The sequence below is a fragment of the Glycine max genome, chromosome 7 (genome assembly GCF_000004515.6).
Source record: "Glycine max cultivar Williams 82 chromosome 7, Glycine_max_v4.0, whole genome shotgun sequence".
NCBI lineage: Eukaryota > Viridiplantae > Streptophyta > Magnoliopsida > Fabales > Fabaceae > Glycine > Glycine max.
Window position 1 is genome coordinate 12,061,172 of NC_038243.2, and position 18,848 is coordinate 12,080,019.

The 18,848-nt window shown below is 32.9% G+C and overlaps 1 protein-coding gene across 4 annotated transcripts; it reads left to right on the forward strand.

Annotated features, from left to right (window-relative positions):
- The first annotated feature begins 10,956 nt into the window (after window positions 1-10,956).
- On the forward strand, window positions 10,957-14,444 carry LOC100803701 (50S ribosomal protein L4, chloroplastic). Of its 4 annotated transcripts, none has more exons than XM_041017002.1 (4): window positions 10,957-11,921; window positions 12,446-12,540; window positions 13,169-13,216; window positions 13,979-14,444. In XM_041017002.1, the coding sequence occupies exons 1-2, from the start codon at window positions 11,045-11,047 to the stop codon at window positions 12,478-12,480; spliced, it is 912 nt and encodes a 303-aa protein (XP_040872936.1). In that variant the 5' UTR covers window positions 10,957-11,044; the 3' UTR covers window positions 12,481-12,540; window positions 13,169-13,216; window positions 13,979-14,444. The 4 variants fall into 4 exon arrangements, with proteins under 4 accessions (XP_040872936.1, XP_040872937.1, XP_014633424.1 ...); XM_041017003.1 differs by lacking the exon at window positions 13,169-13,216 and having other exon boundaries at window positions 13,979-14,007; window positions 14,049-14,444; XM_014777938.2 differs by having other exon boundaries at window positions 12,446-13,216.
- Window positions 14,445-18,848: the final 4,404 nt, after the last annotated feature.

Sequence of the window (18,848 nt, forward strand, 5' to 3'; positions counted from 1 at the left end):
TCATCCCCGCTTTATCCCATTACCATGCTTATTCACAATCATCACTTATACATTTTTTTTATGGAAATAATTACACATTTGGAAGATTAAAATACCTTTTAGTCTTTTAATTATTTTATTTTTTATTTTAATTTTGTTTTCTAAATTAAAATATATATTTTGATCCATTCACATGTCTTTATTACATCAATTTATCATATACCATTATATTATTAAATGCATAACGATTTATTCTTTTTTTTTGTTGTTGCTTATAATATACTAATTTGATCTCCATCTATGACCATACCTATTTTGCATGGTATCATTTTTTTAATATATACAAATTCACATCATACTTTCTTTGATCCTAAGGTTTTTATCTTATTGTTGTGTTCTTACTTCCCACAAAATAATATACTTTAAAGTTTTGTAAACATTATACTCACCATATAAATATTGATTCCTTTAAACATTGTTTGCTTTAAGAACAACCTTAGTAAATTGAATATATATCATATTATTTAATTGCCTATAAAAAGTGAGAAATAAAAACAATTGATTGTCCCGTGCGGAAGCACGGGTATCATGCTAGTTCACCCCTAAAACTAGATAGATTTCCAAGATCTAAGACATTAGGTAGTCATGTAGTTGGATTGGTATTCTTCTATGTGCTTTTGTCCAACATGTCTTGGTAAGAGTACATTATTCCATATGATAATGTTAGCTAAAAAATTTCACAATAATTTCATGTGATCAAAGCGTGAAGGTATTATCAAGTTTAGTAAAATTAATTATTATTAGAAATTTAAGAGGTCAAGATTTATTATCGATTTACTATTCATAAACAATGTAACTATTACTGTTTGTTATGCTATTTTTAGTTATTCATTAGAACTATATAATTGTAATTATTTTGTTCAAAATTGATCCAATTCAATAGAAAGTTTCATTTTAATTGTTTCAACTATCTTTCCAAAGAATAACGCTAAAGTTATTAGTCGTTGAAAATATATAGAAAAATTATAAAACTTAAAAAGTACATAGTTTCAGGTGCTTCTACTTGTTTCATAGTTGTCATTTGATTCGAAGTATGAGTGATCAAATCAAATTTGATAAAAAAAAAATAAACACTCAAAAATTTGAAAATTGATGCAAACTATTTTGTTTAATTCCATTGGACCATTTTTTGGTGCAATCAATCGGGTTGATCTAGTTTTCAATTAGAGTCTTCAAAATTGAACAAAATTGAATTGAACTAAAATATTACTATATTGTACTAATATATGTTGTCAATCAGCTAAATGAAGCTCTAGCTATTTGGGGTTGTACATTACTTGTTGATGGAATGTGTACACAGTCCTTTGTGATGTTAAGAAACTTTTTGCAAAAACTACTTGTTGTTGATTTATTTTTAGGTTATACAATTCATTCTAATTTTATAGGTTGACTAATATACTTATATAAATCATTTTTTTTGGCATTGAACTTATAAAGAGAAAGAAGTAACATTTGATGATATAATAATATATTTATTGTTTTGCTTGCTAGTATTATTGGATTTGGTTTTGCAGTTTGTTTGCTACATCAAAACCACACACCTTTATCCAAATAAATTCACTAACTCAACACTTGTATGGTTTGGCATGTTATTTCTTTAGTTGGCAATATTTACTATGTGAACATGCTATAAAATTTAACCTTTCAAAAAGGATGCTATGAAATTTAATATTTAGAGTTAAAATTGTACATTAATATCAATTAAAAATATTTGTAAGGATATGATACTTGTAAGGATATGGTGGTGAAAACTAAACCACCCAATTCAAATTTCACTTTATTGGATTAAATTTGATCATTTTTAAGAAAGTCATCCAAATCAAATAAATAATGTCAATGCGGTCTAGCTCAATTGGTTGAGTATGGTGTAGTTATTGTAAATCCCTGGACCCTGTCTTCGATTCCTATGGATAAAAAAAGTCAAATAAACAACAAGTTGTTTTAATGTTTGGATTGGATTGTTTTTAAGGCTCAAAATCGATCTACGAACACTCTTTTGGTATGTATTGTGATTATGTTAATCTTCTACTTTCTCTTTGATCTCCATGTAATGTAACTTATGATATGACCAAGTAAAACTATAATTCAAAATCATTTATGGTTGCACAAGTTATTTTTTCTAAATACACATAAAATATATTGTATACAATGTGCTATAGTCACAAGAAAGTATAGTTTGTTCAAGTTGGAGAAAAGTAGACTTCAAGTAATGCAGTAGAAAAAAAGGTAGATGTATAATGAAGTAGAGAAAATAAATTAAATGAGAAATTAGGTCTCAAATAAAAAATGTTAATTAGATGTTTATATTTAGTTTTTAAAATTTTTGTCTTTTTGATGAAGATTGACTATCCATCTTTCATATTCCCACCCATTTTATCTTGTCTAGTACCTTTCACAATAGTAATAAAAAGATCGAAAAATACTTATTATAGTCGCCAAATTATAAGAGTAAAGAAAGTTTTAAAAAATAATAATATGATAGAGAAGTTGATTTGTGAAATAATTTTCCTATTTATATTAATTCTTTTTATAAGACTTAATTAACTAATTTACTAAGATTAAAGACATTATTACCTCCGTTCCTTTTAAATTCTTCCTAAAAAAACATGGGTATTGTATCAAGTCTGGGGAGGCTATTTCAATCCATATTATCCTTTATTCAATGAGCATATATGATGAGGATATTGCAAATGAACAAATTCATAAGGTTGTGCCATGTAGATGTCTTCAGAAATAGTTTTGTTTATTAACATCCATATGAGACAAGGACCAACTGTAGCATAGAGAAATACATAACACTAGTTTGATAGTTTGGGGCTTTACCACATGACTGGAAATCTTAGTGTAATCCACACTAGGCTACTAATTGAAACCCTTTGCTACTAATATAGCTTTGTAACATGCATTTGATCCATCAATGTTCCTTTTTAGACGAAAAACCCACTTGCAACCGATGACATTGTAAAAATAACATGGGGCGGCAAGGGTCCATGTGCCATTAGACAAGAGGGCATTGAACTCATCACTCATTGTAACTTTCTTGTAACACCTCGTGCGAATCACACTGGAATGAGACAAATTCAAAGATTGTGCAAGAATGAAATAATATAGCTGATGGTGACTTAAAGAAATTAATTGGTTCTACCTATACCAACAAGATGCATTTAATTTTTAGTAGTTTATCACTTAAGAACTCCACAGTTAAGAATCCTTGACTTGGAGCAAATATGGGATGGGTGACCTTTTGGGATGTTTCCCAAAGTGCGTGTGAATGAAGACAAAGTACGCTGAAAAGTCTTGTGTTGGTTTGTGGGAATAATCATTGATCATGAAAGAAGCCAAAGTAGATTGTTGAAGTCTTGAAAATTGCTGCGTAGAAAGGGTTTTGACTAGTGAAGGATTTAGACCAACAAGAAAGTTAAGCGAACTACCACCACATGAAATGTCGTAGAGTGTGAGCCACTAAGAAATTGACAATTAGGAATGTTACTTATGTTATTAGAGCAGACCTTTCTCTAGTACAATATGGTTTGAGGATGAACTAGGTGAAAGCTAGTAGGCATGTAACACTTCATGCGAATCTCATCAGAATGAGACAAATCCACAAATTGTGCAGGTACGAGACTATATAGTTGATGATGACTTAAAAGAATTAATCGGTACTACTTATACCAACAAGATGCATTTTGTGACACTCTCTACCCCCCCCCCCCCCACACACATATATACTAATAATAAAAGGAATAAAAATGCGGAATTAATTAACAATTTTAAAAACATTTAAATAAAAGCATTTCAAAAGGGTAAAATACTCACATTCGCTTTAATATTGCCAAATAAAACTTATAAAAATACATATTCGGCTCGGAACAAAGCCGTCAAAGTTTACAAAATAAATTTTGTTAAATGAGTGAGGTAAAATAAAATAAAATAACATCATGCAATTGAAATAAAACTCATCCCTAATGTCACATCCTATCAGAGCATTATGTCCCAGTGTCCTCGAGCACGAGGTTCTTTAAAATCATCCATCTAGTCATCTGCTCCCACGAACACAAGGTTCGAGATCATCACAAGATCCAAATACAAATAACACATAGGGAGTGAGTTATCACATTTCTAAAAAATTCAAATAAACAAAGACGTAATCCAAATAAATTATATAAGTATTTATAACACAACTCAACTTAATACAGCTCACGTCACTTCATCACTATATCATTTAAAATTCATTTTTCAATCACCAATCACATTACACGTGAATCACACACCTAGGTAAAGACGTAATAACATTCATCAATTTCATAATAAACAATTAACAAGCGTTATGCAACAATTATACTAAGACTTAAGCCTATATGCAATGTGGTACCATGTTAATGAAAAACCACCTTGGGGCGCTTAGGAGTACATAACAAGACACACTATATGATGGGTATGTTAGGTCACTCTGACTAAGTAAATTCATAAGGTGATCAGTCATGATCATTCTGTTTTGCGAGAATGCTCCAATCATATGAAATAAACATAGGCTTAAAGGAGCACTCAAACCGAGTGTCTTTACCCCCAATGCCTAGACTCTTAGGAATCCAACACTTTCCCTTAACACTGTGCATAAACATTTTTCTCAAGGTAAACACTCGTTGGATTATTGTATAATTCATAACTCACAACACAAGTATTGTCACATCAAGTGTTAACCACATACTTATTCACAACCAAATCTCATGTCCACAATTTATCATCTCGTAATGTCACAATCCACAATCATATGTTTACGTGTATCTCACAAATTAACACATGTTCAACTTTGTACTTATATTCAATCTCAATAACAATGTTATAATCTCAAAGCAACATGTTATTTCACAATTAATCACATATTTAATTTATCACTTATACACAATTTCAATCACAATTTTACGATCCCAATATAATTATTTATCACGCTAAACCTTATCCAAAATACAAACAAATCATACAAAAATGTTTCTCACAACACGGGGAGTAAAATCCCTCAAACAGTTCACATAATCATACAGAAAGAATTATAATACAATAAACATCCCAAGATAAACCCCAATTTAATCCCCTAAGGATTCCTACACATGTTCATTCTAACCCCAATTGCGATAAACTCATCCCTTACCTCTCAGCTGACTCATGTGTGTAGTTCGGCAATGATAGCGGCATCTCTAGCAGTTCCCTAAGATTCCTCAAGTTTTTCATCTGTTTGCTCTATTAGGGTTTCCAAGCATTAGAGAGAAGGAGAAAAGATTATAGCCTCCATTTTACTATCAAGGTGGGAGACTAATTTCTCTCTGCAAACATATTATTTCACAAATCCCAATGGTGAGAATGTTTGAAATGGATTCGTAAACTAGTTTCCAAATTTCGCGATGATCCAATGGTTGACGAGTACATAATCATAGTTTTACTCAAACAGGTTTTGGGTGTCTGTGGGAAAACAAAAAGTTCAGTGCGAGAGACATTTCTTCCACCATAAACATTATCTTAAAACTCCCAAAGGTGGGTCTGTGCGGATATATGTTCCGAACCTCGTGTTTAAATTTCTTGATGATCCAACGGCTAATGAGTCCGGGATCGTCGTTTTACTGAGACAGGTCGGAGTGTATGCAGGAAAAAGAGAGAGTTTTGGGAGGAGGAGAAGGAAAAACGAAATTGAGAGGAAGAGAAAGCGTAGACTATCGTCAGTCTGAAAACTGACCTAATATGTCTCTATTTATAACTAGGGTACTTCCAACCTATTATTTACTCTATTTTTCTTTATTTATTATTTTATAAATAAATACTCTATTTTATTTCTTATCAAATGAATAAATCAAATATCTTTTTTTAATTTTCCTTCAAATAATTATTTTAATAAAGTTATTTCTCCTTATTTATTTAATTATAAAATCTCACCATTTTTCTAAAACTCTATTTATTTTTAACTAAAAAATATTTTTAATTTATTGTACAAAAAATGGGGTGTTACACATTTACTTTTCGGTATCTCATCACTTAAGAACTCTACATTTAAGTGTGCTTGGCTAGGAGTAAATATGGGATGAGTGACCCTTTGGGAAGTTTCTAAGAAAACGTGCAAGTGAGAACAAAGCAGATTGAAAATCTCATGTTGGTTTGTAGAGATGATCATTGATCCTGAAAGTAGTTAAAGTAGATTGTCAATTTCTCAAAAATGACTGCCTACAGAGGGTTCTGACCAGTGAAGGATTCTAATCAACAAGGAAGTTGAGTGAAGTGTCAATGTGTGAAGTGCCGTAGAGTGTGAGTCACCAAGAAGTTGATAATCAGGGATGTTACATTTCCACTCAAATGATTTGATAGCCTGAGAAGGACATGATGGCTCTATAGGAATTGGTAGTGGGAATTTTCAGACATTGTGTACCTGTTTTATTTGTGTATCCCATTCATGGATATAATTACCATTGGATGATGAGGCTCAATTGAGGAGGGAGTTGCCACAAGTTGGGATGGATTAGCAAGGTTATATGGGTTTGTTTGTGGTTCAGGTTCATTGTGGATAAGAAAAGTGGTTATTAGTGAGTAAGGTGTGAGAGAGATTTATGGTGGAGGATTTGAAGCCATTGGGGCAATTTGAGTTAGAAGGAATGCTTGGATTTGCATTGGAGGTTGTTTTGAAAATATAAAAGTTTGTAAGAGTGGTATTAGGGGAAGATTCCGAGGAATAGAAATTCGAATTTGAATTCGTGGAGTGAAATGACACTATGGAGAGATAAGAGAATATATTTTTTAAAAAACTAGACATGATGGGAAATGAAGCTTTTATGAGTAACTAGATTGTAACAAATGTATGTGCTTTAACTAAAACTATAACCGAGGAAGACACAAGGTTGTGATTTGGTAGCCAGTTTGTTTCATGTGTAGGGCACTAGCTAAGGATAGCATAAGCAACCAAATGTTTTAAGTTTGACATAGTTTGGGGATTTATTAAACAATTTTTTAAAAGGAGAAGTCATGTGGAGACTAGGTGTAGGTAGCCTATTAATAAAATAGGCGACAGTTTGGAGTACATAACACCATAGTTTAGGTGGAAGGTTGGCATGGTGAAGAAGACAATGAGATGTTTCGACTAGGTGATGGTGTTTTCATTCGAAAAATGTAATTGTTTTGAGGTATGTATGGACGAGTTGTTAGATGAGTGATTCCATTTTTACTTAGAAAAAAACATAGCTATATGTATTCACCACCATTGTCAGAATATAAGGTCTTTATTGAACAATTTAATTATTTCCCCACTAAGGCTTTAAAAACTGGAAAATTGACATAGACATCTGATTTGTGTTTCATTGGATATAACCACACATATTTTGAGAAATGATCAATGAAAAAAGCATAATATGAATATCCATTTATTGAATTGAGAAGAGTGGAACACCATTCATCAAAAAAGACAATATCCAAAGGACTTGAACTTGACAAACTGGACTTGGTAAAAAAACAACTTGTGACTTTTATTTGCTAGACAATCTAATCATTTATTGTGGGATGGAACAAATGGAAGACTCTGATGCTTGAGAACATGACAAACAACTCTAGAATCTAGATGACCAAGTTGGTGGTGCCATAATTCAGTGGGAGGAGATTTCATTGCATGGTTTATTTGGCCAGAGAGGTGGAAATAAAGCAATTTGTAAAGGTTGTCTTCATTGTTTCCTGGAGGCATCATCCTCCATGTCCTTAAATCCTTAATTTGAATTTGCCAAGGAAAAAAACTCAATGGACACACCATTAGATTAACATACTTGGGAAATCGAAACAAGATTTTGAGTAACGCTAGGAGCATGCAAATGATCATTGAGAGCAAGGGACTTGGTAGGAGTTATTATATTTGCATTACCAATATTTAAAATGGAAAATGGTTTACCGTTAGAAACAAAAAGATGCTCTTCCTCACAAGATTATTTTGACAAAGTCTGATTTGCAAGATCATTGGTGACATGATTAGAAGCACCAAAGTCCAAAAGCCAAGGGGAGTAATTATGTTTTTGCCTATGCACATTATGTGCATATGGTTTTGGACTCGACTTGGGAGGGTAATCAATAATTTTGTAGCATTGTTTGGTAGTGTGACTAGTCTTGTCATAGAACTAGCAAACAATTGATGAGCAACCAATGTTTATGGACGATGAAGACTATCCCAAAATTTGTTAGTTAAATAGTGTTTTTGTGATTGAACATGAGAGATGTGGATTCAATTTAATTAATATTGGCAAGAAAGTTACGTTTTACTTGTTATAGTTTTTTGATTAATTTTTGAACTACTTTTTTTAAATGATAATGGAATAAATTCTCATTAATAGATGACAATTAGTTATTATTGATTTCTTATTGAAGATTATGTGAATAATTTTGTGGGTAACCTATGGATATATAGAACAAATTTTGTCTGCTCCTTTCGCTATAAGAAAGTGAGTTTTAAGAACATTAGTCATGTGAGTTTTAAGACCAACACTTTAGGAAATTTCTTTTTGTGCAATACTATTTTCTTTCATTTTCTTTATAGTGTTTGATTTGGGGAAATGGAGGAGAAGAGCAAGGAGAGATTATTTAATTATTTTTTTTCTTCTTTTGGCATACTTGCTTCTATTTGTCTTATGTTTGAAATTTAGAGAAACTTACATGAAACATTTGTATAAATTTCATCTCAGAGTGCATTTTGAAGACATGAGAATGGTGAATCAATGCAAATTGCAGTGACAAGATATTCTTAAAAGATTTTATATTTAGATTACTATTGTTGTACTTTGTTTTTAAACCAACAATGCATAAGAAAGTACAATCATTTTTTAATCATCACTTCATTTGTATAGTGTTTGAATATTTACTTTGATTATTTTGTGTTCCATTTTTGAGGTAGAAATAAGCATTTTGGTGCTTAATCACTTAAGTTTGGATAACATTCACTTGATTTTAGTACAAGGCTTATATATATATATATATATATATATATATATATATATATATATATATATATATATATATATGAGAGGTCAAATTACACAGACGATCTTGATAATATGCAGATATAATTCAACAATTGAATCAATAAAAATCATATTCTATATCAAGTTATAAAAATAGTGTAATAGTTATCAAAGTTAAATCGGTATAATTTGATCCTCCTCTTATGTGTGTGTATGTATGTATACGAGCATGTTTAGATATACTTTAGCCTTCTTTTAATCCTAGTGTGAAATTATTTCGTTTTTATCGGTAGATGTTAGTTGTTAGAAGGAGGGATCAAACCCGCGATCTTTCAATAATTTCTTTCTCTCTTAACCATTCAATTCAACTTATATCTCCCATGTGAAATCATTCTCTTATGTAATTGCCTAAATATTATTTAATCGACACTATTGAAAAAAATAACTTATTCGATTACTTTTTGTTCACCATATCATTATAACTTTGAACTTTGTGTTAATCCCTAATGCAAGAGTTTTTTTTAGGCTTTCACCCATAAACTAGCTAGATTACTAAGATCTAAGACATTAGGTAGTTGCAAGGATGAAGTCAAAATATCCGGAGTTTGAGTTTGTTCAATAATTAATTAAGTGTTAAATTTAATATTAAATATTTATAATTATATGTTTTTTAAATAATCAAAGAACATATAATAAAACATGTAGTTATACAGACAAACGAAACAATTTTTTAAAGAGTCAAGATTATAAATATCAACAATCGATTTCATGTCACAATTTTTTTTGTGTGTGTGAAAACCACAAATATTCTTTATCGAAAATAATTTTATTCAAGCCAACGAAATATGATAGTAAAATTCTTCCTATGTGTATTTAACGCAAGAACTAAGAAGTTAAATTGGAATATCTCTAGATTAAGTGATCCATGCTCTATGCACTAGTCACTAACAACACTCATGAATTTATAATAAAGATTAATATTCATGTTAAGCATAATTCCTTACAAAAAAAATTATTAATTAAATAGGACTAATTTATGTTACTCATCGAATTATCTTTTACCACTATAATGGCCAAAAACTATTGAAAAGGAATTTACTTTTAGATTGTTGAAAAACAGGAAGCAAATGCAACATCTCAAAAGCATATCCGAGCAAAACTCTAGGGAAACTTGAGATTAAAAGTATTAGAATAGAAGTTAGGATAATAAACAAGAAAAAAATAGGAAGAATGGAGGAAAAAAGAAAATATTAGAATATTGATGATAAAAGATATGATATTTGTTGATGTACCTCAAAATTGTTATTAATTTCTTATATATCGTTCATAAGTTTATCCCATTAACAAATATTGATAAATAATATTTAATTCTCAAATCAATTAAATAAAATTAATGTAAAAAAGCTAATAAAATAATTTAATCACTAATACAATCATTTATAACTTTTAAAACGACAAAATCATATTATGAAAGAAGAAAATTATGAGAAAGAAAAAAATGTATGAAAATATTTTATATAAAGAGAGAGAAAAATTATATATTTATCATAAAGACTATAAAAAATAGAATATTTTGTTAAAAAAAATTAAATATCATATTTATTTACATAGTGAAATCTCCTAAATAAAATAATTATATATATATATATATATATATATGTAAGAAATTATGAAAATAGGTAAATTGCGTATACTGAAGTACGATTTTACTAGAAAGAAATCGTGCTTCATAATTTTACTTTTTAAAATTTTTTATACAAAAATCATGTATGTCAATATAATTTTAATTTTTTAAAAAGAAAAACAAATTAAGAAATCATACCGTAACATACGATTTTAATTGGGAAATTATTTAATTTAAAATACAGGAAAAGAAAAGAAAAAAAAACCAAAAAGATTGTCTGCTGTGCTGAAGTTAGGTTCCCATATTAATATAGACCACTATATCCAATCATTGTAACAGATAGGAATGAGATAGAATAGAGCATAACTTTCACTCCCTACACTCTCAGTCTGAGAAGCAGTAAAAGAAAATGGCTTCACTTTCCCTCTCCACACCAACCTCTCTTTCCTTCGCATCATCCTCCATCTTCTTCTCTTCACGCCAATTCCACACTTTCTCTTCTTCCAAATCCAACAACAAGTTTCCCATTTTACCCTCCAAAAAACCCCTATCCATTTCCTGCAAGGCCTCCCCTCCTCTTCCCGTCCTCAACTTCTCCGGCGAGAGGGTCGGCGAGTCCTTTCTCGACCTCCGCTCCGCCCCTCCCGACACCGCCCGCGCCGTCGTCCACCGCGCCGTCGTCACCGACTTGCAGAACAAGCGCCGCGGCACCGCCTCCACCCTCACCCGCGGCGAGGTCCGCGGCGGCGGCCGCAAGCCCTTCCCACAGAAGAAGACCGGCCGCGCCCGCCGCGGCTCCAACCGCACGCCCCTCCGCCCCGGCGGAGGCGTCGTCTTCGGCCCGAAGCCCCGCGACTGGTCTATCAAGATCAACCGCAAGGAGAAGCGCCTCGCCATCTCCACCGCCGTCGCAAGCGCCGCCGCCAGCGCCGTCGTGGTGGAGGACTTCGCGACGGAGTTCGCGGAGAAGCCGAAGACGAAGGAGTTCATCGCGGCAATGAAGCGGTGGGGGCTTGATCCGAAGGAGAAGGCGATGTTCTTGATGACGGAGGTGCCGGAGAACGTGAGGCTTTCCAGCAGGAACATTGGGACCTTGAAGATGCACACGCCGAGGACGCTGAATTTGTATGATATTCTTGACGCGGATAAGCTCGTGCTCACGCAGGGTGCTGTGGATTACTTGAATCAGAGGTATGGGGGTGATTATGAAGGGAGTGATGATGAAGATGAAGAAGAAGAAGAATATGAAGAGGGTGAGGAGGAAGGTGCAGTGAATGGTGAAGAAGGTAATTGCTTGATTTTATAATTTGGGTTTATTGCAGGATAAAATGTGTTTTAGGACTGTTAATTTTGGGTTAAAATTGATCATAAGAAAATTCTATTCTTGTGTACTATAAAAACGATGATGTTGGTCACTTGGCCATTCATTTTATTTGTGATAATCAGTGGATTTTGTTGACTTAGTATCCTATGCAAGGTTTTAAATTACTGTTGCGTTACCTAGACATTAGGGTAATTGCAGTCAAATGCGGCTGAGATGGTCACAGTTGTGGTAGTGTTTGAGTTGTTGTCTTTACAAAATTATTCTCCCGAGCCCATTTAAAAGATACGAAGTCAGCAGAGTTCAGTAGAGAGAGTTACTTATTTCTCAGATTGAGAGTAGTTCAGTCTTCAATATGTTTGTACTCGTTTGACTGCACATTCATTCTACAACCTACGAGCTTATCTATACTTTTATAATATTTGTGGAAGAGCTAATAATGTGTCTGAGAAAGGTTTCTGACCTTATTGCTTTCTATTTGGGATACAGGACCTGACGAAGAGGATGGTAATGTGGTAAATTGAGGGTTTAAAGTCTTCTTTGTGCCATTTTACAGAGGAAATTGCTGATACAGGGGATGGAAGGTCTGAAGTTCTTGTTTATTTTTACCAATTTATGTTTCTTTCCTTTCCATCACGTAGGATCCTAATCCTGGTAACCTGTAAGGATATTTGCCTGTGCTCCACTTTCAATCATATTAGCTTGCAGGCTCCTTTGTATAATTTATTGAATCAATTTTGTAGCTTGTTTTGTGCAAATGCATGTATATGGATAACTCAATTGTTTTGAATAAGTTTTGTTGCATGTAGTTTCTCTCTTCCTAGGAAATTGTTTTCTTTAAATCTATTGAAGGCTACTACTGGCAGATTAAGTCATTCATATTGTACTAATAACTGGTACATCTTTTCCTGGTCTGTCTTCTGCTTATGCTTTTTCCTAATTTTTGTTCTGCTTATGTTGGTGCTCATTTATTGGTGAAATGAGTTCCTTTCCTTGCTGAAAGGGTATGAAAATGGTGAGTTATTTTCAGTGATATCCTAATTGTTGTTGGTGGTAAGTGTTTGTTTGGGGGAGGGGTGTTGAAGTTGATAACTTGCTCTGCCATTTTCAACTTTAATGATCTTCTATGTAATTCTTGTCAAAATTCTAAATATTCTAGGTTCTAGTTTGACTTTTATTTCATTATTCTTGTATTTTATTTTGTGCATGTAGATTTGTTGGTGACATGTCAAGGGGGTTTAGATCAATTGATTGAGCATGGTACTTGAGTAGTTGTAAATATTCTAATACTTCAATTCCTACGAATTAAAAAAAAGATTTGTTGGTGACATTGTATCAATGCCATGATTTTTAAGATGGAAGGCTTAAGGTAGTTTATCATCTAATGTCTTTTCTTTCTCGAATGATAGCTCCATGGACTTTTAAATGAATTATTTGATTATTGTGGATGAAAATGGACTTGTGATGGAGGTCTGCCAAGTGTCAAAGGTGAATGGATTGAACTAGAGAGCTACTTTGGGATATGGAAATTGAAAATTTTTGTTTTTTGGTAAGGTAATATAAGTAATGAGCAATTTCAAAGGGTACCCAAATGAATATGCATTGGTAGAGTTTGCCTTGAACAAGCATTCATCTCGACATATTGTTGTGATCATTTATCATTTAAGCAGGGAGCAAGGTAGTCAAAAAATAGAGATTTTACTTGGGATTATTAAGGGGAGTTAAGATTGTAAATCACGGGATAGTCATAAATCCATAGGTATATCATAGCACAAATAAGAAAAAAAACCATTTAATAATTATGAACACTTAATTAAAAAACTCAAAATCCCTAGAAAGGCTATTGGAACTTATAAGTTGCAATTAACAACTTAAATATTAGAAAATACCAAACTCTAGAATTGCCAACAACATCAACCGAACTTTGGTTCAAAGACATTTTCAGTTTAATTTAACAACTCCAAATTAGAATCCTATAGTTGAATGAAACATTAATGAGTTGAATTCTTGTATGCATTGCAGGTACAATCTCTATCATGAATGAGCTTCATGTGTGGAGTATGTACTCCATTTTATCATGAATGAGCTTCATGTGTGGAGTATGTACTCCATTATGGTGCAGTAGGAGGTAGGGAACAATTATCCTTCAAATACATCTATATTATCACAAAAAACAAATATAGTTGAGTTAGTGAATAAATCAGTTAATGGTTACAATACTAAAAAGTTTCTTAAGAAGATATTGTATGTTAGCACAAAGTGATTTTTGTTAACAAGTCCAATTGCAATAAGACATTGATGTGTCACAGATGATGTCAAACTCTTGAGTAGAAAGAAAGTCCAACTTTGGAGCATAGATAAGGAAACTAAGACAATATTGTATTGACTAGCAATGACATAACTCATGTCAGGAATGATCATTCACTTGTCAACGAATGTTATTCGGGGACATACAAAGAATTTAATAATTTAACCAATCTGTTGATAAGTGTTATGTTGTTAATTCCTTGCCAAGTGTATCAATTTGTTCAAATAGTAAATTAAACAGTAAGACTGAGTGTTGAGTCTGCAAGGACTTTGATTGGACTTAGAGTTCGTGTGTGTGTGTGTGTATATATATATATATATATATATATATATATAATTCTTAAGCAATTAATGAATTGAATCGAATCTTGTTCGGTGATGACACATAAGTATAAATTTGATGTAAATTAAATTACAGAGTAAAGAATGTTTAAGGGAGAGAAGACAAACGCTTGGAGCAGTGAAGTGATGTTGATGCAGAGTTATGGGACGTGTTGGGGGCTCAACACAATCGAATCTACTCTTGATGCAATCGTTACTGATTTTTCTTTATTTAACATTAATCCGATTATTACTCACATCTACTAGCCTACTCTAACCATGATTCCTTATGTGAAAGAACTTAAATCACCTAATATCACTCCTAATCCCTTAAGAGTTACATTAAATAATTTGCATTATGAGTAGAGATGCATAGATCAGGCTAAATAATACCATTTTAAATCCTAAAACACTACATGAACATGGATGATTAGACCGTAAACATGATAATAAGCACAAAAAGGAACAATAATATCAACATAACATGAAATAGATAGTTAGAATCATTACATTAAAAAAATTTGGTTTGTAGTGCTCCTAACAACGATGGGTTTAGCCTTTCATTATCATGAGAGACTTACAAATACAAAAGGTAAGATGAAATGGAAGAGAATGGAAGAAAAATGAAAAAAAATGGAATGAAATGGTGCTCCCATTAAGAGATTTATCCTCCAATAGGATTTCTCCCTTTTTTCTTGCTTTCTAATGACTATCGTTCTTTGCCTCCTTCTTTCACATTCTGCCCTAGCCAATGAATGAAGCTGCCTCCTTTCTTAAAATATCTTTCCACTTGTTAGTAACTCAACATCGTCACTATGCGTTAAGTGCGATACTAAGCGCATATATCCAGCTAGATTAAGTGACCACGCACTAAGTCACAGGGTGTGCGCTTAGCACGCTTGCACGTGATAGTTGGCTTCCAAGGTGGCTTCTTGCACTAAGTGGACTTCTTATACTGAGCGGCCCTTAAGTGCGAAGCGAGGCTGTCGCGCTGAGCATGACACTTAAGTTCTTCAATCCTCTTTCAAATCTCTGTTGTATCTCTACAAAAATACAACCAAAATCACTATAAATTGATTAACTTTAGTATCTTTTGGATAAAAACTCAGAAGAAGTTAAGTTTCTATTGTTTTGACACAAAATAAGCAATAAAAGAGAAGAAAATTAGATAATTGTTATGTGATTTAAATACACAAATAACGTATGCATAACACTTATCAAACTCTCCCAAATTTAAAGTTTTGCTTGCCCTAAAGAAAAAGTAAACTAAAACTACACTAAATTAGATCAACGACAAAGTTCAAGATGTAACCAATCACGACAACTGAGATAATTGCATATTTTTCAAACAAATTTAGTTCTCAACCCTCAAGTTCACACTTGTCATGGTTTTCATGATGGAATCATGCAAGAATGCACTCAGAGATTGAAATTTTTTAGCAAGCATGACATGTATTAAAGAAGATCAACCATGCTTCATTCACAAGGTTAGTGTTTCTCTTAAACACACAAGTATTTCAGTTATGTGTATTTTATTCAAACTGATTGAAGTTACAAATCCCAAATTTGCATATCATCTAAACAATGCAATTGCATACACACAATATGAATCACTAAGGACTTTATTAGGCTTGTAACTTAACTGGGCTAACAAGGAATCATGATTTTTCTTAAAATTCAAACACTCAAGTTCTAGGAGAGCATTCTCCATTCCCTATCTATTTGAAGAACCACTTTTTCTTATGACCACCAAACCTTTGTATCATGCCACAATTAACAACACAAAGATTTTCTTGATATACATTTACTTTCAGTTCTTATTTCCCGTCTTTGATGTTTTTTTTTATATTTATATATCAGGTACTACAAAAGAATATAGTTCTAGTTCTCTGTGTGCTTGTTACTAACATCCCTGCAACATAATTCACCCAATACACTTCCCAAATTTGGAACAAATTTGTCTCGATCCATAACAATGCTCTCCTACAACATAAGATGGGGTGTACAACAATAACATATGCATTTAGCTTAGGATTCAATGACAAAATTCATTAACACTTAAGCTCAAGAGGGTGCAAGAGATTCAATTATTTATTTACCATGGGGTTAGCTATTTGACCAAGTGGCTGAAATTAAAATAACAATAAGGCCTTGATTATATCCATATCATGTATGCACTCAAACAATTCAAAAATCATGCAAAATCAAGAAAATAAAATCAAACGTTATCTCGCAATTAAGGTGCACACAACTCACTTGGTAATGTGAAGCATTTAGTTTTTCATCAGCAATTTCCTGTCGTGCAAGCTAATTGACTCACTCACGCGCATTTAATTCACAAAATCATCACTCAACAACAACGCGTGCTCACTCACAAATTAGAAACTTCACAACATTACTAGTCGGTCACAATTTATCTTAGTCATACAGTCGGTTCAATTAAACATGCCTCCAAAAAAATTGTCAATTAAATCAATCCAAAACATGTCATCACTTTTCTATCATGCCAAAAGTAATTTAAAAGTAAACTAAAAGTACTGTAGCAAAAGAAATTTCATAAATGCAATAGAATAAATATAAAGTCTAGAATTAGATGACCTCAATCTTGTGTCGGCCATGGGTCCTAAGCTGTCTGGGCAACTGAGATGTTTGCAATGTAGTCCTCATCATATCTAGGCTTTGCAACATCACCCTCACCAACTCTAGAAGGTCATATAGCAGCATCAGCTCCAATTGTCTCACCCCCATTGATAGAGTAAGGTTGGTCCCCGGGCCAAGCTACTCGCTGAAGGAAGTCCTTCGATGTCATGATAGGCTGGTAGAGCGCAATAGTGATCTGTTGGAGGCTCTGCATAATTAGAAATTGGTCGTGGTGGATGCTTTGTCACATGGGAGTCGTCGGTTCCTGAGGAGTGGAGGTCGGTGAAGGAGAAATGGGAGCTTGAGGAATGGGTGTTGGTTGAGGTGTCAGAGGAGCCTCCTAAACAACACAACCCTGAGCCTTCTTAGACCTCAAAAAAACTACAGAAGAATCTACTGGGTTCCAATAGTTGTTCCATATGTATGCCAAGTTAATGACGGGGCTTAGGGACTCGAAGGTGAGTGTGTTGGAGTGGATGCCCTTGGCCTTGTAGAGGGCAGCGATTAGGGCAGGGAACCCAAGCCTGGAAGAGTTGGACTAGGCAATCTGGGTGATTTAGGATGATATCATTTTGCCCAGGTCCATGTCCATGTCCATCTTCATCCCAATCCCAGAGATCAGGCGGGCTATGTCCATATTCGAGTTCGAGGTATGGGTTGTGGGAGCTAGGTTAGAGTAAGAAAGGACACTCCAAGTTTGAGCTAAAGTTGTCACGTCCTTCCTCAAAATCTTCCAAGGAGCCCCCTGTTGATGGATTGACAAGTGGGCCAATTCGTCCCAAGTAATAAAGTTAAAACGGAAGTCTGAGTGTCGAATTCATATGAACTTTGTTTGTACTTAGGTAGATGAATATTTTATTAATAAAAGAAGTTAAAGAAAATTGACTTGAAAAGTTATGAGAAAATCAGTAATTTAAATTGGTAGAAAATTAAATCAAACAAGAGAAGAAATTAAACCAAATTTTAAATTGATTAATTAAAGAAAAAAATTAGAAAACCTAATAATATTGTAGAAGTAAATTTAGACGATGAGAATGTTTGAAACTTAGCCTATTAGAGCCACTCTTTGATGTAATATTAATGATTTTTCTCTATTTATAATTATTTCAATTTACACTTGTATCTACTAGTATACTCTAACTTTGGTCTCCCGCATGAAAGAGCCTAATTTATCTATTTTCACTCCCAAATCCCTTTGTAGAGCTAAAATAGTAAATTACATTAAGAATAGAAATGTATAACAGACTAAATAAATATCAACCTATCCCTAGTGATGACTTTATTTAGATACCCTTTTCCAATTCTATTAGAAAATAATGTCTCCCAATGCTATCCCTGAAACATACCATGCAAATGGGTGATCAAACCACAAACAATAATATTAAGCATAAGAAAAGATAATGCAAATGTAATATTTATAAATAGATAGGAAGATAAATTACATCAAGAATAATTGACTGTCAAGTTCCCAACAAAGGGGGTTTAGCCTCTTATAGTCATAGGAGATTTTACAATTGCAAGAGGAAAATATTTAGTGAAGGGGAATAAGATAAGAAAAAGGGAAGGAAGAAAGGAATGAATCCTAATGATTACTTCTCATTTTTCTAGCCTTTACCTTTTATAA